At 40.7% G+C, this 23,726-nt stretch overlaps 1 protein-coding gene across 3 annotated transcripts; it reads right to left on the reverse strand.

The window, feature by feature from the left end:
• Positions 1-187: 187 nt before the first annotated feature.
• On the reverse strand, positions 188-22,893 carry LOC148875735 (beta-glucuronosyltransferase GlcAT14A-like). Of its 3 annotated transcripts, XM_088965202.1 has the most exons (6): positions 22,558-22,830; positions 22,368-22,434; positions 20,927-21,834; positions 6,319-6,394; positions 6,102-6,217; positions 188-1,242 (listed from the first exon to the last, which is right to left on the reverse strand). In XM_088965202.1, the coding sequence occupies exons 3-6, from the start codon at positions 21,525-21,527 to the stop codon at positions 695-697; spliced, it is 1,341 nt and encodes a 446-aa protein (XP_088821328.1). In that variant the 5' UTR covers positions 21,528-21,834; positions 22,368-22,434; positions 22,558-22,830; the 3' UTR covers positions 188-694. The 3 variants fall into 3 exon arrangements, with proteins under 3 accessions (XP_088821328.1, XP_088821327.1, XP_088821329.1); XM_088965201.1 differs by having other exon boundaries at positions 22,368-22,893; XM_088965203.1 differs by lacking the exon at positions 22,368-22,434 and having other exon boundaries at positions 22,558-22,828.
• Between the last annotated feature and the right edge of the window lie 833 nt (positions 22,894-23,726).

Below are 23,726 nucleotides of genomic sequence, written 5' to 3' on the forward strand. Positions count from 1 at the left end.
TCCTACCTACCATCTCCATTCTTGCATACAAGGCTCGAACATCTTATTTCGTTTATCTCAAACAAATAAAACAATACCAAATTTGAAGCAAGAAAAGAACCACATTAACACAGCCTATCTGCAGTTTGCACTCCCATGCATTACGCTAATGTAAATTTGCAACCAAACTTGAGCCAAAATGACATGATGCAGGGAAAGGCCTGTTAAGGCTGTCTGGATTTAAACAACCAATTTTCTTTTTTTTATAACAAAGAAAAAATTTGGCTATCCATGTTTGACAGCCAAACTAATATAAAAATCAGAGTGAAGGTAGTTTGCGTACAACCACCAAAAAGGAAAAAACAAAGGAATGTACAAGAAGCTAGTAACAAGAAAAACACGCTGACGTGTTCACTCTTGATTGGATGCATAGCCCATTGTATATGCCTTTGTTTATAGTAATTCAGGGCCATTTCGGCTTTTTCCGTATAACATCTCAAGTAGAAGACCGCAGTGCCGCACCGACAACTTTTCTTTCTTCATTAATCTGTAATCACTTCTTTGTTGCTTCCTTTGGTTATTGGCTCCACCTCCACATGCCCGAGCCAACCACGCGGGCACGCTTTGAAGCATTCCCACCATTCTTTAAAGCGCCCATTAACTATATAACCAAGTCAATTTACATCAACATCAACCATTTACATCTATTAATGCATCAATGTACACTTCTATTAACTGATTCTGACGTCTGAAATGAACAACGCTTGCTATAAAGATCTTCAGACAAAAGCTTCTGAAACAATTCTTTCAACCTCTCAGCACCTGGGCCTGGACGAAATACTGAATCCTCACCTCTCAAGGAGCAGGGGTCAGCCCCTCCATCAGAGCTTCCAATGCACCATGCACCAGGAGCAAACCTGCCTTCAGACCTACCCAGAAGCTCTTTGTCAATCTTGTCCAAGACTGAGTCATCCTTGGTGAACTTCCGAGCGAATGGGGCCCCACTTTTTACCATGTTATCAAAGTCTTTGATTGTTAACAAGCGAGGATGCTGCTTTGGAGGATTATCCCAAGCAATGTAGTGGAGGTCATGGCTCACAGCAGTTTTGTTGAACTCCTCGGTATTGCAGATGACAGTGTGGAAGTAACCTTCCGGGGAGGAGACAAAATTTGTGTAGTACATAAGGACAGTACGAGGGAGGTTGTCCCAACCCCATATGCAGTATTCAAGGAAGGATCTACTAAGCATTATCCATGCCGAACCTGAAAATAGCATAAAAGAAAACTAAATATCTAGAAATTTTCAATTAAATCTGAAGAAAATATTGATGGAAATTTTCTAGACGACTGAGGTTTGTAAAGATTAGGTTAATCATGTTCTGGCAAGCCACCAGAAGCAGCAAACAAGTAGGTGGATGAACCCAATGGTTTCCACATCAAACCAGCTTCAATAAATCTTGGAGTCTGAGTTACCATAGATGACATGAAAAATTCGATCAAACGATAACAAGGTATATATAGAAGTTTCTTGAAGGCACATAGAGAAATATATTGATGTGGTAGACAAGATTCAAGAATAAGTGAACCACTGGACAAAATCTTTCAGTCATGGAGTTTTGATAAAAGAATTCCACTAGGCAGCAAAACTGGCCCAAATTTTGAGTACTACTGCTCCTTGAGAGTTTCAACAGGAGGACTCAAAAGACAACTCTTTTGCAAGGATAAAGGTAATGAACCTGTTTGTGACTAAGAATACACAATCACCCAAAAATAGAACATTAGAGTGCGAAGGTTCTGGGGATTTTGTCGCAACCTTGTAAGAAGAATGCAATGTACAAGGGCAGTGATACAAAAGATGATGAGAAGTAAAAACAGTAGTGCAATGGCATCATCTTCAACCACAGTAATTATTTCTTTCTTTTAGCTTGCCTCACAAGTCTTAGCTCCCATGATGGTTAGTGTTTTTTTCTTCTATACTTTACACAATGGTTAGTTCAGGTGGTGTGGATTCCACCTTGCCAACATAAACATTCCAGAAGAGATAAGGTGTGTTTTGGGATCCAGACAGGCCAATATCTGCAAATCCCCAATTTTGATTCCAAAAGTTGGGAGGAGCAATTACCTGGAGAGCTTACCAATTTTATACTAGAAATTTATTCAAGGTGAAGACAACTGTTCGGGCTGACATGATGGATACTCATGATGAGGAAAACACTCAGGTTGACATGGTAACGAGGACCAAAGCCCAGGCTTTCTTCTATTTTTTGGTTGTCGATGTGGCTTTCACCTCCATTGGAGTGGCATGCTGTACACTCGACCTAATTAGAGAGTTAGCAGAGTTAGTATAGCAAGGTACACACAGGACCCACTGCCATTAACCTGCACCTCTGAAAAGCAAGGGATACCAAGCAATCAGCTCAACTATGGGGTCATTGGCGACCAAAGCTCAGACTGAGACTACAAAAATTCTAGATAGAAAACTGGAGCTTAGTAAGAAATTGGGTGAAGGAGCATTTCACATGCTCAATGAAAGGAATTGTCAGGAATAAGACCAAGTCATTAGTAACCCTGTTTCGAAGGTTGGTGAGGAACAGCCATCAAAAGCCATTTAAAGTGAGGAAGAAGATAATGAAGAAATTTGCAGCTTTACAATCATGCTTCAGGATATACTGGAAGAACCAATTGCAAGAGAAGGAAAACAGAGGGGAAAGATTGGAAAAGGGCAACCTTGGCTATTAGAATACTAGGGAGAGGATGAAATGGAGAAAGTTTTCTTGATTGGTGTGTGTGTGTGTGTGTGTGTGTGTTTGTGTGTGTGTGTGTGTGTGTGTGTGTGTGTGTGTTTGTGTGTGTGTAAGCATTAAACATGACAAAATGACAAAACAGGGTCATGTAGCTGAACCCATAAGTGGACGAAGCTTAGATGAAGATGACAATGATCAGAGTAAAGTTATACCCCAATTAATTAGCTCTTATGACTTCCTTTTAAGTTGGTTGTTGAGATCATAGGAGGAAGAAGGGTTCCTGGTCAGATTTTAGGTTCACGGTCCACAATATATGAAGCCCAAATATGGATATTGATACAGACAGATAAGGAAAACATGGTACAACCCTAAATTTCCTAAGATCCTGAAATATAGATATGGGTTGTCCCATTTAATATGTTTCCTACAGCCTATATCGAGCTTTTGTATCTAGTTTTCTAATCTAACTGTCATTTCTTAATACTTATATCTCACTATTTTTAATTTACAATATGGGTTACTCCATTTGCCTATATCATGCTTTTGTCTTCAGTTTTTTGAAGATGTGTGTCATTATTCGATGATTGTATCTTGTCCAAATCAACTTAGCTTTTAACATATACAGTTTTTATGGTATGGTTTGTTAAAACATATGATTTTACTTTTTACATATTTTAGAAGTGTTAACGCTACCAAAAAACACTCTAATTGTCAATATCAGATACCCTAGAATTGTCCATGTTGATAGAATAACATAAGTTTAATTTGTGTTTTTCCCTGGTTCATTATGCAATCCAAGTTCCAGTTGCCATCAAGGAACCAAACATAAGATGGATAATTAGATATATGGAGTTATGGTCATAAGTTATGTATGCAAGCAATTAGGGTTCCATACAGATATCAATATGCAGAAAATTTTGTCAAATAATATGATGAGATTAAACTGTTAGAACTCATTTATTTTTATTATTTTCTTTCTTTATGCTAATATGTCATCATATTTACATGTTTTCTGAGTTGTACACACAGCAGGGGTACATTTGTCATTGTACATTTATCATATAAATAATAAAGCATAGGTGTATGCCATATATGTTTTTTCTTTTTCTGGACCACCAGAGGTAAACAGAAAGAATCTAGGGTCATCCTGTCACTGTTGACATCTCCTACGAAATAACTTGGTAAGGCACGTTAACAGGGTGCCACCTGTATGAACTTGATTTAAAAGCAGTGGGACGTCCAGCAAGAGATAAAAATATAGTTTGAGAAAGGAAATTGATTTTGTGCAAAAGAGAACAAGATGAAAACTAGTAAATAATAGGCAAAATCTATGGTGCAGAAACTACACCGTGAAGCAAAAAATGTGAACCATGATCATAGTTGTCAAGGCAAAGCCCAGGCAACAAGGCACCCTTGGAGGCTCGTGTTGCCGAATCTCCAAGTAATTTTGTATATTATGTTATAAAATACTTTTATATTGTTCATTTTTTGATATTATAATTATAAAATAGATATCATTAAACTAAAATCTTCATTTTTTGTTTATATACTAATTTATTTTTATTATTTTCTTATTTGTTTTTTTGGTTAATTAGCAATACTTTTTCCCCTTTTCCCCTTCACCCCCCCCCCCCACCTTTTTCTGTTTTCCAAAGTGCTGGTTGCGGGATTTGATTCCACATCAATGCTGGGACTACCCAGCTAACACACCAACGAGCCAGCCCTCGATCGGTGTTATTTTCTTATTTGTTAGGGTTTAATCAACGCAAGCATTGCTAATTGCTGTATTGAACCCCCAAAGACTTCAAAACCTGAACCAATAAGGAGGAACTTAAAGCTTTGTCTAACCAATACATCATCATCTTTTTTTTTCTTCTTTTCCTATAACAAAAATAGGGGTTCAGCCCCTATAATTTTTGAATTTTCTTTTCTTTCTTCTTTTTCTTCTCATAAATATGTTGATTTTCCAGACTTTAACATGAAGCTTATACTTATGAAAATTATGGATAATTATTAAGGGAATCTGGTTATGGAACCTAGGGAACTACCCTAGTATATATGGTTTTTACTGAAAAAAATCCATCACCTAGGCAACTAGACGACAAGGCACTCCCCTATCACCTAGCCTCGCCTTGGCACCTTGAAAACTATGACCATGATAAAGTGGCAAGTCATAGTTGACATCTTTAACTTGTTGAAGCCTTTAATGGTAAGCACACCTGGTGAAACATAAACCAATGAAAAGTAAGTAGCCTGTGTGGCATCTTTAACATGATTGGGTGAGATTTAACGTGTCACAAATGTTCATTTCTGTACCACAATCAGAACTCTAAATGATATACTTTGATTTTATAAAACCAAAAAGGCAGCCATTGCTACACATAAGGTGAACCAAATTGCAAACCAGTTCCTTGAATAGCAGTTTGCAATGTACAGAGTGCAGTAGCAAGCAGTGAACATGTTATGTCATGTGGATCAATGTTTTAAAAAGTGGAGCTGTGGCACAAGGCCTTCCACCATCCTAAGGTGTGAGGCATAACCAGAGCACAAGTGTAAGCCTCCTGGGTATGGTTTTTCCAATAAAAAATAAACAAAAATAAAAATAGTAAATATCCCATAAAATAAGAAAAATTACGAGAAATTAGACAATAATTAAACCATCACATTTAACTATAAATTGATGCAATGGGATTCATTGGCAACAGGATTCATGTAGCCAGCCTCATATAGTTGGGATAAGGCTAAGATTATGATGATGATTTAAATATACAAATGAAGTATCATCACATGATGTTTCATTAGTCATCAATATATCACTTGCAATGTTGAAAATCAAAATTTCAGATTGCACTACATTATCCAATATAGTTCTGTTGTCTCACATTCAGATGATTGCAATGCTTTAAAAGAAATCAAAGCCCCCACTTCTATTTATAACATTTAATTATAAACATTACAACAAACAAGTTTGGAGGGTTTTTCATCCTTGGTATTATGTTAATAAATAATGGGGAACACAATAAAATGGTGCCCCGTGCCCCTTGTTTATAACATTTTATTATAAAAATTAGCTTAAAGGTACAAGCATGAGTACACCTCCTGTATAAAGTGAACAAAGACGTATGCCTTTATACTGTCTCCAGGCATTTCCTTAGCACCTCGCCTGGAGGTGCACCTCCAGGCATATGCCTTCAGTGCCTTTTAAAACACTGATGTGGACTTAAATTTCAAGCTTGCTTGCATCAATTTCAAAAAGGAATTTCAGTGGAACATTTCATCGTAGCAATCAAGCCAAACGAGTGTCTCTGTGAGGAGAGTTTGATACAATCAAAGGGAGGTGAACACATGCAATTGAGAAAATAGATAACTGTAAGTTACCTGTAAACAATTTGAAAGATGTTGGAAGGGAACGGCGTTGAGTAGTCAAAAAAATATCAGATTTTTTCGATAAGTAAAGACCTGGGTCAATGATGATTGGTTTTGCCCTCTGGTTCCTGAATAAGTTTGTGAGATTTTTATTAGAATACACACTAAAGTTGAATTAGAAAAGAACATAAAATGGAAATGTGCATTTGGTACAGTTATATGTACTTACAATTTCCACCCAGCAATTGGTGTATGTTCAATAAAATTGAGATCCCTGGACAGATTGGCAAAAACATGAAGCAGATCTGTGCAACAAAGGAAATTTTGATTTATTTTCCCATAAAAACAAGCCAAATACATAAATGCCTATGCATGTGTACTTTTCTGTATTTCTAGGAATAATAATGCAATCACCGAGGATTATATGATGAAGAAAATAAGCCAAACTCAAACTTCTACAAGAACCCTTTTTTTTTTATAAGTAACTTCTACAAGAATGTTATTTTTTGGATTATAAGATGCATATATGTATAAGTACCTTTGTGTATTTTTAGGATAAGAATGTAACAAGGTAGGATCAGTGTTTTAAAAGTGCAAGGCACAAAAAAGGCACAAAGGCCAATTTGTGCCCAAGGCGCAAGGCAAGGAGTGCGCCTTTTTGAAGCAAGGCACAAAAATACAAAAAAAAAATGCTAAAGAATAAAAAATGTCAGAAAATTCAAAAAATGCCAAAATTTTCAAAAAAAATATTAACTTAAGTTTTAAAATAAATGTTTAAAAAAACCTATTATCTAAAATTAAAATACATAAACATAACATGTAAAGCATATTCAAATGAGAATTTAAAAATAAAATCGAACATATAAAACATTTTCAAGCAACAAAATGGCTAAATCATTCTTTGCGGATTTCCCAAGATAAGTATATTCGGAATGCCAGCTCCCTAAGACCATAACTTTTCACCTAGAAGTTCAAATAAGTTCTACTTACTGTTTTGAAGATCTCCCCAAGAACTATGATTTGGAATCAAAATCTGGAAAAAACGTCACCGAAGGACTTGTTTTTGGTGGCCTAAAGTTGGATGGCGTTCAGCCTGTTACAATCTAAAATCTAACATAATTCATAATCTACAAATCCAAATGCTACAAGATTGGATTTGTTGGGGAGAAAGATCCATGGAGTTCGTGCAGGCAGGTCAGTGGAGGAGATCTTTGAAGATAGAAGCAAAAAATCTCATGTTCGAAGAGATGAGAATCAAGGGGAAGGTAAGCCTAAAGGTAAGGGAAGCGAAAAAGGGTACAATATTGCTGGAAGGATTAGAAGTGATCGAGTGGCTAAGAGAGTTCATAGCTGGAGCCTGTTCAAAAGGTAAGCAGATAAACTGGCAGGATCTTAGTACATTAGAAGGGAGAAGATATGTTGTTGAATGTAAGAGGAATAGAAAAGGTTTCTTCATAGCTTTGGCTGAATTTTTTGGTAAGGGACGAAGGCAACTGGTGTGTCTACCAGCAGGAAAACAGAACCAAGGTTGGGGGGAAGTTGACTGGTTGCTCAAAGAGTTCTTAGTCCAAAGAGTAGCAAATGATAAAAGAGGCTCCATAAGGGAGGAGAAGGCATATCTCAGCAACAGAAGGGTAGAACAAGGGCCAGTCGTCATGGCAAAAACAAAAGGCCAATGCAGAATGGTGGGAGGTCTAGAGAGAGAGGAGTGGGATAGTAAGTTTGTGATACAAGCCAAAGAAAAGGTTAATGATTGGAGGAGGGTAGCTGACTTACTGGCAACCAGGTTGAAGCTGAAGAGTGTCTTCATAGTAACCCCCTTCGACAGCTGTAAAGCCATCCTAGATCCAATAGAGAATGAGTTGGAAATATCAGCTACCAATGTTCAGGCTGATTTCGGATCATTCAGTCTTTAAATGGAATCCAATATCCAACTCCAAGGATTTTTTTGTCGAAGATGGTGTGGTGGTGCGTGTAATAGGCTTGCCATTTCATCTATGGAAACAAGAAATAGCAGAGTCTATGGCTGTATTGTGTGGAGGAATCTTGAAAGGAGCTTTCTGGGGTGATCTTTACTTAGTAGCAATCCTGCTAAGTGGTGTGAAGCCAGAAGACATTCCACAAAAGATAGAGGTACGAACAGAGGGGAGCTTTGTCTCTGTGTGGTTAGCTTCCTCCATTGAAGTAGGGCTGTGGAAGGAGGCTCGTATGGTAGGAGGGGAGGAGGAAGAAGAAGCATTACGTGGACCTATGAGATTGGTTAATTCTAATGGGAAGGAATGTTTCACTAAAAAGGGCCAACAAGTTCTGGGAAGCCAAAAAGCTTTAGGGCAGTTGGAAGGTCAAACCTGGAGAAAGCAAGATAAGGATATGACAAATGGCAGATCCTTTGCGCAGGTGGTGTCAAGGGAAACAGACAAAAACTTACCAGTGGCGAAAGGGAGAGGGCTGAACCAGTAACCTCAGACAGGGAAGGTTGCTGGCTCGACCATTAAAACAGGGGGGCGTAACTTTTTAAGAGGTCACGTGGGACAAAAAGACTTAGAAAATGGATCCAGTCGAGTGGATCCCTTTTGTGGTGGGTTGGAGAAGGCAACTCAAGTAAAGGTTTTAAAGTTAGGTCCCTATAGTCTTGAGCCCAAGGCCCATTACAAGACAGATGGGCCAAGGGACACTTTAAGTAAGCACGTGACTGGGAGGAGGATGAGCTGATAGACGAGACTAAGTGTCTATCTTCTTCTACCCCGAATCCCTCCTTTCAATCGAACAGATTAGGCGCAAAATCTCAAGACTCTCAGTCTCGAGGCTCTCTACAATGGGTTCCATCCAACCTGCCGAACCGTCTTTCACTAGATAGGCGCAACCCGAGATACCTGAAGCCTAGTGATTTGAACAGAACAGGGTCTAAAGATTGGTTGTGTGAACAAAACAGCAGTGACGATTCTGATAGAGATGAAACGTTAAGTTTGGGAAGTCTGTCTCCGTAAAGCAACAATGAGTTACTTGAAATAGAAAGTTTGCATACAAAGCTGTTGTTTTTAGAGGAAGAGACTGAAGAGGTAGGTGGCGGGAAGACTAGAAATGGTGAAGAAAATGGTTCTAAAGTTGTGAAAACTCCTCCCTTCATCGAGGGAGCTGACCCTGAGTCTAATGAATTACAGGATGTTGGTGGAGAGGGACAAGAATCGGCCGTGAGGATGGATGTGAGTATTCTAGTGTCGGAAACACAGAGAAAGGTTTTCCAAGTGGGTAGGTCATCAGGAAGTGATTCTTTCACTATGTCTACTTCACAACCTTGTCCTAAAAGGGAAAAGGCCTTAAAACCATTTGTCGCCTGTCAGCACTTCAATTCCAGTGATTCTAGTCCTACCCCCGTCCTACCAGGTATGGGTATCAATTCTTTTATAGGTACTGACTTGTTTTCTATGCCTGTAACAGATATCCCAGCTTCCCATCCAAGAGGTTCTGATGCAAGAGAGAGGGTGATAGTGGAAGAAGGAGAGAGGGTGTTGGAAGAAAGTAGTAAGGAAAAGGCGGACATAATTTGGGAGCTGATTTGTACAATGATGGAGGAAAATGAAAAGGAAGGACTCTTAGAAAGATGTTGTAGCCAAAATAAGTATGAGCACGGTAAAATTCTTCCTCAGACATTGGCTGGAAAGGATGGAGAAAAGAAAAATGATGATTGTTGTATTAGGAAGGGAGGGGGGGGGGAAGGAACAAATAAGAAAAAAATATCTGAAGTGGAAAGGCTAATTTCAGACATTGAGGGGGATTTAGAATTCAGTGGTAGAGGGGATAGGAGGAAGGGCCTAAAATGAGGAGACTATGGCCTTTTCATGGGTTTTTTGCTATTTTGTCTCGATGAAAATTATTAGCTGGAATGTAAGAGGGTTAGGGAGTGCAAGAAACAGAAGGGTGATCAAAGACCTACTCTGAAGGGAAAAACCCGATATTGTGTTGTTACAAGAATCCAAAATGATGGAATTAGATGGGAGATGGGTGAGGAGTTTTTGGAGATCTAGAGGTTTAGGTTGGAGCTCGTCTCCTTCTTGGAGAGCCTCGGGGGGGATCATAACACTGTGGAGGGAGGATGTGGTGGAAGTAGTGGAAGAATTGATAGGCAGATTCTCAGTTTCCATTAAGTGTAAGAATGTAGAGAATGGGTGTGTATGGGTCTTAACCAATGCTTATGGCCCTAATTCCTATAGAGAGGAATGAGATGTGGGAGGAACTATATGCAATCAAGGGGTTATGGGATGGTCCTTGGTGCTTGGGCGGGGATTTTAATGTCATTAGATTCTCTAATGAAACCAGTAATCCCCAACAGGTAATTTCAACAAGCATGAGGAAATTTAATGGTTTTATTGAAGAATGTGAACTGAAGGAAATACCTCGGATGCAAGCCAGTTACACTTGGTCCAACCTTCAGGAAACCCCTTTGTGTTCGAATCTGGACAGATTCTTATTTAACCTTGCCTGAGAGACTAGTTTGGAAAACTTGGTTGCTAGAGCGTTACCCAGGGTCACCTCCGATCACTGTCCTATCCAAATAGGTACTGAGTCATTTTCTATAGGACCCAAACCTTTTAGATTCAAAAATATGTGGCTTACCCATCCAGATTTTGTGAAAAAAGTGAAGGAATGGTGGGGTGAGGAGGAGAGGGGGGTAAGATGGAAGGGGATCAAGTTCTATAAGAAATTAAAAAGGCTACGAGCCAAAATAAAATAGTGGAATAGAGATCAGTTTGGTAGAATTGAGGAGCAAAAACTGTGCCTAAATTCTCGCATAGAGAACTTGGATGTAAAGGAATCTCAAAATGGGCTGACCGAGGAGGACAAAGTGTTAAGGAGACAATTGAAAAAGGATTTGGAAGAGTGTTATTGAGGGAAGAAATCAGTTGGAGACAAAAATCTAGATACAAGTGGATTAAGGAAGGCGATGGGAACACTAGATTTTTCCATGATTTGGCAAATGGGAGACGAAGAAAGAATCTTGTGACCAAGCTAGAGATAGGAGAGGAGGTAATTATCAACCAGGATGACATAGCCAGAAAATTTGTGGACCACTTCAAATCGATTTATAGAAGACCTCTGAGTGAGAGAGCAATCATGGAAAGGGTGGATTGGCCAAGAATTGATGACAGAGTGGCAAGGTGGCTGGAAAGGGATTTCGAAGAAGACGAGATTAGGAAAGTTGTCTTTCTAATGGATAGATCCAAGGCTCCGGGTCCAGATGGCTTTACAATGGGCTTTTATCAAGACTGTTGGGAGGTGGTGAAAGAGGATTTAGTTGAAGTCTTTAAGGAATTTGCAGACAATCACACTATAAGCCCTAGAATTAATGCCACCTTTTTGGTCCTGATACCTAAGAAGAATGATGCCAACCACCCAAAAGATTTTAGGCCTATTAGTCTGGTGACAAGCATCTATAAAATTCTGGCTAAAGTGCTTTCATTGAGGATCAAAACAGTCATCCCTTCTATCATTAGTGAAACACAGGGGGCTTTCATTCAAGGGCGACAAATAACAGATCAGATCTTAATTGCGAATGAGTGTGTGGAGGAAATGAAAAGGTCTAGTAAGAGAGGATTCATTTGTAAATTGGATCTTGAAAAGGCCTATGATTTGGTGGACTTGAGTTTCTATTAGAGGTTATGCAAAACTGTGGGTTTAGGGACAAGTGGTGTAATTGGATCTTTGGGTGTCTTAGTACTTGTCACTACTCTATTCTGGTAAATGGTATAGTGAGGGACTTTTTTCCAGCTTGCAAGGGTGTCAGGCAAGGGGATCCACTCTCACCCTTCATTTTTACCTTAGTAGCTAATGTGATTAGTAGGATCATTACTAAGGCTGATAGCGAAGATGCCATTAAGGGTTGGAGAATAGGGAGACACCAAGTCCCCGTCACCCACCTTCAGTTTGCAGATGACCTAATGATCTTTTGTGAAGGAGGTCTTAGCGAAAAGGTAGCAAACCTAAAGGAGCTAATAAAAGGATTTGAAAGTATCTCTAATTTGACAATAAATCTGGAAAAGAGCCGCATAGCGGGTATAAATTTGGAGGTAGGGGAGGTCGAGGCTATTGCGGAGTGTCTGGAGTGTTCCACCTTTGCTTGGCCTATGTCATATTTAGGGCTTCCTTTAGGGGCAAATCTTAGGGAGAGTAGATTTTGGACCCCAGTGATAGAAAAGTTTGAGAAGAGATTAGCCTCATGGAAGAGGAATTATATCTCTTTAGGAGGGAGAATTACCCTAATAAGAGCTACCTTGGCTAACTTACCTACCTATTATTTGTTTGTTTTTAGGATACTAGTTAGGGAAGCTAGGAAACTGGAGAAGTTGATGAGAGATTTCTTATGGGAGCCGGGACAAGAAAAAAAGGATCACCTGGTTAATTGGAAAATTGTGTGCAGAAGTAAAGAAGAGGGGGTTTGGGACTTGGGAGGGTAACTAGAAAAAATCAAACTCTGTTAGGGAAATGGTTGTAGGAGATAATCCTAAGAGTGTTAGCTTTTGGGCTCCGATAGTGGAGTGGTTTGAGAAGAGGCTAGCGGCCTGGAAGAGGAGTTATCTTTCTTTAGGTGGAAGAGTCTCTCTCATTAAATCTACCCTGGCTAACCTTCCTGTTTACTTTCTATCAGTGTTTAAGATACCCTCAAAGGTCTCAAATCTTTTGGAAAAATTAATAAGGAACTTTCTCTAGGAGCCTGGAGAGGAGAAGAGAGATCATAGAGTGAGTTGGGAGGTGGTCTCTAGGTGTAAAACACAAGGAGGTCTTTGGATTGATAATTTCAAGAAAAGGAACATGGCTCTTCTGGGAAAGTGGTTGTGGAGGTTCTCTTTGGAAAGAGATAAATTGTGGACTAAGATTGTGGCTAGCATTCATGGGTTGGAAGATATTGGCTGGGATTCTGGAATCTTGGCAAGGGCTTCAGTTGCTTCTCCTTGGAAATCCATCCACAATCTGCTTCCAGTTTTCTCCCCTTGGATCAGGTATGGTCTAAACTCTGGTAACCGAATAAATTTCTGGGAACATCTTTGGGTCGGGGATTTTCCTCTGAAAGACGAGTTTCCTTCCCTGTATGCTCTTTCAGACTTGAAAAATGAACCCATTTCTTCCTTCTTAGTCCCTTCAGCTTCCACTTCGGGTTTTGGTTGGAACCTTGGCCTGCGTAGGGCAATTAGAGATACGGACCTGGATAGCCTGGTAGCTCTGCTAGCCTCCCTTGAGGGTGTCTTCCTAAACCCTGCTAAGGAAGACACCAGATTTTGGATCCTTTCTAGCTCTGGTACCTTTTCTTGTGCTTCTTTCTTTAAACCTTAACTCAGCCTCCTACCCCCCTGGGGTTGTCCTTTCCAGTTAAGGAAATTTGGAGCATACCTATTCCTCCTCGGGTGGGGTTTTTTTGTTGGGAAATTTTCCTAGAAAGAATCAACACTTTAGACTTACTCCAAAGAAAGAGACCCAACTATTGTCTACTTCCTAATAGATGTGCTCTTTGTAAAGCTAATGGGGAATCTGACTACCACCTCATGGTCTCTTGTAAAGTTGCTAATTCTGTTTGGGAATGGGTTTTCTCCCGTTTTGGGCGTTCTTGGCATCCTCCAGAGACTATCCAAGGTTTGTTTTCTCCTTCTTTTTTCAATTGGCCTAAGAAGCGAGGGAAGACTATGTGGAGGTGTATCAGGGCAGTGGTTTGCTGGTCTTTGTGGGAAGAAAGAAAGAAACGCATTTTTTCTGACAAGGAAAAAACTTTGGAAGATTTGTTAGATCGAATCCTCTTAAGAGCGGTCTACTGGCTAAAATCTTTGGAGTTGTTCTCAGATTGTCCTATGGATGACTTACTAAGAAATTGGAAAGAGATTGCTTTCACTGCTAGATGCAAGAGGACTCTTTGTCCGTTCTGGTCCCCTCCCCCCTCGGGCTTTATAAAGCTGAAATTTGATGGCAGCAGTGTAAGGAATCCAGGGCCCTCTGGGATTGGAGGAGACTTCAGGAATGAGGAAGGGATTGCTACTGCTTTATTCTCTGGCCCTATTGGAGAAGGTGACTCTCTTAGGGCTGAGATCCTTGCAGCGCTTGAAGGAATTCGAAGAGCAAAAGATCTAAATATTAGTCGTTTGATTCTGGAAGGTGACTCGAAGGTGGTGGTTAATTGGTTGAAGGCAGAGGACAGTGGTTTGTGGAACTTTAACAATGAGAAAAAACAGTTCTTATGGCTGGGAAGGGGCATAGAGATTCAGTACAGCTGGGTGAAGAGGAGTGCCAACTCATTTGCGGATGAGTTGGCCAAGCAAGGAGTGAATAGGGAGGCTGTTTTTTGGGCTAGTTTTTAATTTTCTTTGCTTTCCCTGTGCTTTCTGTTTTTGGGGAGCTAAGTTATTTTATATCCCTTTGTATTCTTTTCCCTTTATTCTCTTAATTTAATGAAATTGATGTTATTGATAAAAAAAAATGGTTGTGGCGATGGCCTTTGGAAAGAGAGAAAGTGTAGCATGAGGTGGTGGGAAGCATTCATGGGAGGTCAGAGAATGGATGGGATGTTGGTGTATCGAGGCAAGCTAACCTAGCAGCACTTTGGAATGCTATTCACAACACTCTTCCTCAATTCCTCAATTTTATCAGGTATGAAGTTTGTTCTAGCAACTCTGTCCATTTTTGGGAGGATATTTGGGTAGGAGACACACCGTTAAAGGATTTGTTCCCTTTGCTATTTTCTATTTCTTTGTACAAAAAATAGGTGGTCTCAAAATTTGTCTCACCTTTGGGAACACCCTTAGATCCTACTTGGGATTTTGGGTTTCGTAGAGGATTTAGGGATGATGAAATTGATTCTCTTTTTGCTTTGCTTGGTTGTCTTAATCAGGTTTATTTGGATCCCTCCAAGCCAGATAAGAGGGTTTGGACTCCTAGACCCAATGGAACCTTCACTTGTGCTTCTTTCTTCAAGTCCATCTCTCAACTTTCTACTCACCAACCCTTTCCGTCAAAAGAAATTTGGTGTAGGCCAGTTCCCCAAAAAATTATGGCATTTTGTTGGGAAGTATTCCATGGGAAAGTAAACACTTTAGATAACCTACAAAAGAGAAGACCTTTCCTCTGTATTTCTCCTAATTGGTGTATCATCTGTAAAGCTCACGGTGAGGATTGTTACCATCTATTAATATATTGTCCCTTTTTTGCAGACCTTTGGGCTTGGCTACTTTCGTTGTTTGGGGGTAGTTGGAGTCTACCAACAGAAGTTCACATGCTCTTCAACCATTCTACCTTTTATTGGCCTACAAAAATAGGGAGAATTATGTGGAGATGTGCTCGTGCTGCCTTGATTTGGACTCTTTGGGAAGAAAGAAATCTTAGAATCTTTCAAAAAAAGGAAATGAGCAACCAAGATTTGAAAGACTGTGTTAAATAGGGCAATACATTGGCTGAAGACCTTGGAAATCTTTCATCAATTCTCCTTTAATGACCTTTGGAGAAATTGGTCAACAGTAGCGAGGTGTTCATCTCTAAAGGACAAATCAATTAAAAACCGGCCTCCTCCATCCAAAGGCTCACTAAAGTTGAACTTGATGGAAGTAGCATGGGTAATCCAGGTTTATCCGGAATAGGGGGGTGCTTTGAGAAATGCGAAGGGAGAGATTTTGTTGCTTTACTCAGGTCCCTTGGGATTTGGGAACTCCATCAGGGCAGAACTTTTAGCTGTTGTACAAGGGGTGCAATTTGCAAACCAGCTGGGGGTACAACACCTAATAATCGAGGGGGATTCCAAAGTGGTGGTGGGTTGGTTGAAAATTTCTGAAGAGGCTATGTGGCGATACAAGAATGAAATGAAGAAATTTAGTTGGTTGACAAGGAATATGTTGGTCACTATACAGTGGGTGGGGAGATCAGCAAATACTTTGTCAGATATGTTAGCTAAGCAAGGGGTAAATAGGGAAGAATTATTTTGGGCTCAGTTGTGATTCTTGTTTTTTTTTCCTAGTTTACTTGTAAGATTCAAGGAGGGGCTGCAGCTCGCGCCTCACGCTGGGATGATGTATGAACTCACTCTAAATTTGCTTCTGAATCAATAAATTTATTATTATTCATCAAAAAAAAAACATTTTCAAGCATGTAAAACCCACAATCTCTTTTTTTCCTCAATTGCATTATTTCAAGTAGCTAATGTGGTGTAAAACATATTACATTCCTGATTCTACGAGCCACCTTTGTGCCACACCCCTCAATGCAAGCCCAAACAAATCCATGTTAGGGTCTTAAATTCTTAATTCTCATATAAAAATAATGATTTTATAATTATAATTGCTTTCTAAGAAGATATTTTATTAGAATGAATGAATGAACTATATTGTTCAAAACCCTATTTGCTAATATTGTTCATTGACTTCATTCATTCACCCTAATAAAATACCTTCTCAGAAAGCAATTAAAATTATAAAATCATTATTTTTATGAGAATTAAGAATTTAAGACCCCAACATGGATTTGTTTGGGCTTGCCTCTAGGGCCATGGCATGGGGGTCCGAGGGCGGAGCCCCCGGCCCAGCCGCTAGGTTCAAAAAATGCAAAATATTTTCAAAAGGCACACGCCTGGGCTGAGACACAAGGCACATCGTTTAAAAGGGTTGTACCTAGGACTCGCCTGTGTGCCTAGGCGTGCCTTTTAAATCACTGGGTAGGATTATAAATGACACCAAATGATGAATGTAATGAGAAAACTCAAAACTGCCAACATTAGAATGCCAAACAGTTTTAAGTTTGAGTTAAACACCTATAAATGGTGGATTGTCCAGAGTTGTAAATAGAAAAGGATTGGCTCAATGTTGTTTTGAAGATTTTGTTCTGATCATGGTTCAAAATTTCAATTTCCCTATGCATGGGAGGCTTGTAAATTTCATTCCGATATCTGAAAATTTTGAGGAAATTGGGAAATATTAACAATTGAAAGAGTATGGAACTTATAAAACTTTAGGTGTTAAAAAAGGTATAATTACAAATCTTAGACAGGGTACAAGGCCTAGATGAGGAGGATGTTATGGGCCCGTGCGTTGGATCTCGTCACGGGTCGGTCCACGGGAAGAAAGCCTTGCTTTCCCTTGCACCTTCCCTTGCGTGCAGACCCTATTGCGAAAACTAAATGGGTGATTTGTCCAAGAGACCACCCGAACTCTCCTCACTCTCCTCACTCAAACTCCAACTTGAACTCAAACTCCTAATTACTTACTCCTAATGGTAACACAACTCTTACTTAAGATAAGACAAAGATAAGGATAAAATAAGATAAGGGATAAAGGATAAGGAATGGTGTAGCTGGCGGCGAGTTGGCGGGCAGAGCTGATGTTAAGTGTGGCCCCACCCTGATGAGCTGTCATGTGGGCCCCGCCCTGGGCGGCACGCGCGTCTCACGGTGCTACTGTCGTGCGATGCATGCTGCTTCCGTGAGGTGCGTGCTGTTGCCGTGTGGTGCGTGCTGCTGCCTAGTGCTGCTGTCGTGCAGTGCGTGTTGTGCGTTGCCAGGCGGTGCGTGTTGCGTGCGGCCGGGCGGTGCATGCAGCACGCTGTCGGGCGGTACGTGCTGCGCGCTGCCAGGCAGTGTTGCTGTGTGCTGCTAGGCGGTGCGTGCATCACGTCGAGCGGTACATGCTGCACGCTGCCGGGCAGTGCGTGCTACGCGCTGTCCGGCGGCGCGTGCTGTTGTGCGGCGCCGCCGGGCGGTGCCTGCTGCTGTGCGGCCTGCTGTGCGTGCCGCTGCCCATGACTGCACCGTAGTGCGCTACCGGTTGGTGTGTCCATAACATCACACCCCTCCTGGACCCCGAGCTTGTCCTCAAGCTCGAATTCCGGATACGTGGCTTGGAACTCCGCCAATGGATCAAACGGCTGCACACTATCTCTCAGTCCACCAACAGCATGAACAACAGGGACTGCCCCGTAGCTCAATGCATAAAGCTGGTTCAGTCCACATGGCTCAAATCGAGAAGGCATGAGTAGGATGTCTGCACCCGTAGTTATTCGATGGGCCATTTGCACAGAGGAACCAACCCAACCCCTGATTTTGTCATGGTGTTGACTCTCAAGATGTTTGAGAAGCTGTTCCCGGTCAGGTCTCCCAGTGCCCAACATGACTAGTTGCACATCCTGGTCCACCATCCAAGGAATGGACTCAGCAACAAGATCAACACATTTCTAATGGTCAAGCCTACCAATCAACCCAATCAGAGGAACATTCTCCCGAAGAGGAAGACCAGCTCCCTTTGTAGAGCTGCTTTGCATTGAGGCTTGCCAGTCTGAAAAGTCTCCGTAAGGTAATTGGTGTAGCCATCCGATGCCAAGTAAACATCTAACTGTGGGTTCCCTTCGTTTGCATCAATCACATTCACGATGCCCTTCCAGCTCCCAAGCATAACCATGGCTTACAGTGACTACACGATCTGCTGCTCTCAGGCCAGCTATAAGGACATTGAAGTGTTCCTCATCTCCTGGGTCATATACTTTGAAGTAGTTTTGTGGAAGATCCACGTAACAAAAATCGCGTACTAGACCACGACCTCGGTGTGCTATGTTGTGGATCACAAGAATGCACCGGGTATGCTTACAGAAGAGAACCTCAAGAGCAGCCTCCATATCCTGCTCATCCACCTTATATCTCTTGTGCACTCCTGTTTCTTGGTCTTCCGCACAGTTACCATACCATGGTGCCACGACCATAACTCTATGTCCGTGTCAAGCCAAAGCCTTCGATAAAGCCCCAACAACATCGCCAAGCCCACCTATCTTCAACCAAGGTGCGCATTCCACAGGTACCAATATAATGTTCGTGACATTGTCCCCGGCCAAAGGAGGAGACTTTACAGTTTCATCCTCCGTGCGCTGATCCTTGGGAATAATTGCGGCTGTAGGGGCAGCGATCTGTTGTTCGTTGGATGCCTCTACCCAGTTTGGACGGCAATTGTTTGTGTTGGCGATTCCCTCATAACTCCCTTCTTTGTTGGAGAGGAATGCTTCCAGCAGGCGTCACATCTCCCGAACATCTTCCTTGACTTCACGAACCTCCATACTGGTTTCTGCTAGCCCATGTTCCAGTTCGTTGACCTTGAATGATAGCTACTCCATATCGCCCGTGACGTTTGGCTCTGATACCAAATGTTATGGGCCCGCGTTTAGGATCTCGTCACGGGTCGGTCCACGGGGAGAAAGCCCTGCTTTCCCTTGCGTGCAGACCATATTGCGGAAACCGAATGGGTGATTTGTCCAAGAGACCACCCGAACTCTCCTCACTCTTTTCTTGACTAGAAAAGAGAATGCCTTTATTTCAATTCGTAGTTCCTTAAATAGGAGATTACAGAAGGAAATTCCTAATTAAACTCAAACTCCAACTTGAACTCAAACTCTAATTACCTACTCCTAATGGTAACACAACTCTTACTTAAGATAAGATAAAGATAAGGATAAGATAAGATAAGGGATAATGGGATAAGGGATAAGGAATGGTGTAGCTAGCGACGAGTTGGCAGGCAGAGCTGATGTGGTAAGATAAGTGTGGCCCCACCCTGATGAGCTATCATGTGGGCCCCGCCCTGGGCAACGCACGCATCTCGCGATGCTGCTGCCATGCGGTGTGTGCTGCTTCCGTGAGGTGCGTGCTGCTGCCGTGTGGTGCATGCTGCTGCCTAGTGCTGCTGCCGTGCGGTGCATGCTGCGCGCTGCCGGGCGATGCGTGCTGCATGCTGTTAGGCGGTAGGTGCTGCGTGCTGCCAGGCGGTGCGTGCAGCACGCTGTTGGGCGGTACGTGTTGCGCGCTGTCGGGCAGCACGTGCTGCTGTGCGGCGCTGCCGGGCGGTGCCTGCTGCTGTGCATGCCGCTGCCAATGACTGCGTCGTAGTGCGCTGCCGGTTGGTGTGTCCATAACAGAGGAGGTTCTTTAAGATAACCTCTACCTAAAACTATGAGGCCATATTAACTATTACTATGATTTATGTTATTATATAGTTATTATTAAAAGCTATTTATTCAAATGAAATTTTCAAAAGAGCTTTAAACTCTGAAAACATAATCCAAGTACATCTAAACATCTTTTTCCTAATTTTATGCAAATACGTGGCTTGAGAATTTTTTGCACCTCATGATTGTTTCTAATTGTTTTTGGAAACTTTAGTGAAATTTACTCCGAAGGATTGTTTCCTGTGTGCATCTCCATGTCTCCATATCTTTGTCCTAAAGGGTGAAGAGTTAGACTTGAACAAGTCCAAAATATCATTAAGAGGTAATCATGAATCATCAAAAAGTGAGATAAATTGGTCTTGTATAGCCAACAATATATAGGATCAAAACAGAAAGGTGATTGACATTCTCACCTGATCTGAAGCATAAGATGCACAATATGAGGTGAGGGAGACCACATTTTCCACATAAGTTAGAATGATAACAGAAATATGGTTTTGGTTTTTAATCAAATCTTTATTGTTAACCATCAAGAAAAAAACATATCTTTGTTGTTGATGTTTTAGGAGGAAAGAAAATTTTCTTAGGCACTTAAAATTTAAAGAATTAAGAGATATAAAGAAACTAAAAGTTAAAAGACTGGACAATCAGAACTAAGTAAAGAATTTAAGTTTTACAATGTGTTGTTTAGTAGAAATAGGGTAAAAATAAGAATCTCAGAATTTTAAACAATATAACAAAGAAATGAGGATCAACAAATAAAGGTTAATTAGATTTTTGGTTTTGATAAGAGTATGGAAATAGATGTTATCAAGTGAAGAAATGTATGTGGAGACCATGAATATTGCTACAAAGCAAAGAAAAAGAAATAAGAAGCAAAAAACAATACTGACCATCTTGTGTGACAAGAGGATAATCTGAAGCACTGAGGTTAACAAACCAGTCCCAATCAATGCTTTCCCTCAACATAATAGCTACAGCCTGAAGGGTACAAGCAATCATTGTAGGGCCCTTGTAAGTTACCAAGTTCGACTGTTCCATTACACGCACATTCTTCACTTCTCGAAATGTTGGATCACTTTTTATAGTTGTCGTCAATTCTATTCTTTCGCGGGGAGGAGCCTCAAGATCCAAATGCAAAATATATTGATTCCTGGGGTGATACACAGCCTGTAAAGTCCTCCTCATTCTCTGGGTATCACCTTTTGTTCCTGAAATGAGATAAGCTATTCTTGGTGCTTCCATGTTTGAACGTCCAGCCTGATCAAAAGATATCTTCAAGTCCGATTCCACAAAGTAGTCACTGGAATCCTCCATTGGTGAAAATGAGATAAAGTCAAGGGACAATGGATCTCCATCACTGGGAGAGGAGAAAATCCCAAACAGAGTAGCCAAAAACAGAGTAAGGGAAATGAGCAGACTCGCAAAAAATGGAAGAATCCACCTCCTGTCAGTAAATGCCCTTCCAGAATGAGGATGGGCATTTTTCCTCATGCTTGTTCAAACTAAAAACGGTCTCTTTAACAATCCGTGACTTCTTACCGTTACAATCCTCGAGACAGACAATCCAAAACGTCTGATACAAGAGGGAGCCTCCAGAAATAACAACAAGGAAACCAAAGAGAAGCAAAGAGCTTCCGTAGCAAAACCAAAGCCACCGTTTCCGAGGGATGATTAACATTTAAGCCGAGGCCTACTGACTTACAGAAAGAGACATAGATTTCCAATAAAGCTGACAGATTCAATGTTAACTCTTAGGTCCAACGATGTTCACCATTTATCACCAAATATATAGTCCTCCCTGTAGAATATAAAACGGAGTTTGGTGAAAAAAAAAAAAAAAAGAAAGAAAGAAAGATTTGGAGCTCAAACTCGTCTCAAACTTTAGTAAGGAAGAAATAGGCATACCAAATCAAACAGAAGTTCAATTATTTTCCAGACAGAACAACAAAACGAAACCTGAAGGAGCTCATCTTCTCAAAGTGAGCAAGCCTTCAGTAAAAATAGCATTTGAAGAAATTTCATGGTAACAGGAAATAGTGCAACAACAAAAAAACATAGTATAATAGCTGGATTTTTCTTTCTCAAGAAATAGCTATAGATCGAAAGTTTTCTTCATAAAAAGTTCCCGGATCTGATAGGGGGAAAACCATACACCATGCATTAAATAGCTAAATTTTAGGAAAAGCTGAAACGTTGATTGCAAGGTTAAGATATTTCAAGTAGCAGCAAAAGAGGGGGAAAACCATACACCATACATTAAATAAAAGAAAAACAAAAACAGCTAAGGTTCAGTAAAATAAAACCGCAGAAATTAGAAGCAGCATTGCTTACAAGAGAAAAAACGAGTCGAAGCAAATGTATGCCACAAAATCGACAAAAGCATCTCCGAACAAGAGCCCTAGTAGATTGAATTGAACTGTTGCATATCAGATCTTGAGTTTCAGATAAGAAAGATTAAAGCAGAGAGGAGGCGACAGACAGAAAGAACAGTTCAGGAGCCGTAATGAAATAAAAGAATGACCTTTAAAGAATCCATGGATGGAAGAATTTGGTAGAATAGAAAGACCTCAATTAATAAACCACCAACACGCTAAACAATTCATGTTGGAGCCTTGTACGGACTTTTGGACTCTGAACACGGTCACTTTCTCTCTTCTTTGTTTTTTTTTTATTAAAAAAGGGAAAAAAATTCAAACACAGGTGGGTGCACAGTGAAGTAGCTTTTCCCGGTTAAAAATCCGGGAGAAGTCAGACATTTATGTGGAGAAGGGTAGGTTTGTGCATTCGTGCGCAAAGAAATGGCCCCGAAGCTAGAGATTTATTGACACGAGTCTTAACGGAGACGGCAGAAGAGAGGTAGCTAAAAGCCTAAACCACAAATAGGTCCCGCTTAATCAGCTGGGCCAAAAGTCCGAAAAGTCGGCACGCCGAGTAAAGAGTAAATCATCTTATGACACTAGGCATTGACGCATTGTGTCGGTACTAGGTAGGTCCCGCAACTCTCATTGCTCACTATTTGCTGTTATGCGGTGTAAGGGGGCTTTTAGCGTTTTGCATGCTTTTTTATTGTTTTTAGGAAAATCTATGATCATATCGGATGAGATGAACCAATCAACATTTAATTTTTGTTTTCAAAAACAATTATTTAAATCACATTTCAAAAAAAATGTCACCCTCCCCCTTCTCTCTTCATCTCCAAATTCCAATCCCATACCCAGCGTTGATGCCAACCTTATTACCAAGAAGCAATCGGAGTCCCGCTACAGAGAGAGACAACCTTTATTGTCGATAGAAAATGGCTTCTCCAACTGCAATCGAGTCCATTGTCATCTTCAAAGATCAATTTCGGTTCATATTACTATAATTGCTAATTCGTATAATACAGCATTGTACTGGTAATAATGGTCTATCTTGGTAGAGCTCCAACTCCAACATAACAAATCGTAACAAAACAAAAACAAAATACCAAAATCTCTCTAGCTGGTAACAAATTTAGAAATATGTCCAACCCAGAAGAAAATACAACTCAATTACTTTTTACTGATTGGCCAAGTGTTTCAGCTTCTGTGTTAGCATTCAGTTCCTCTGAAAATACAACTCAATTACTAGTTCCCTGTATGTGCTTATTCTCAACTTCTCAAAGCATTTTTTTCACTTACAATGCCTTGTGTTTGTTGATTTTTGGTTTAC

This window comes from Nelumbo lutea, chromosome 1 (genome assembly GCF_056320005.1).
Source record: "Nelumbo lutea isolate HS-2025 chromosome 1, American lotus-T2T, whole genome shotgun sequence".
NCBI lineage: Eukaryota > Viridiplantae > Streptophyta > Magnoliopsida > Proteales > Nelumbonaceae > Nelumbo > Nelumbo lutea.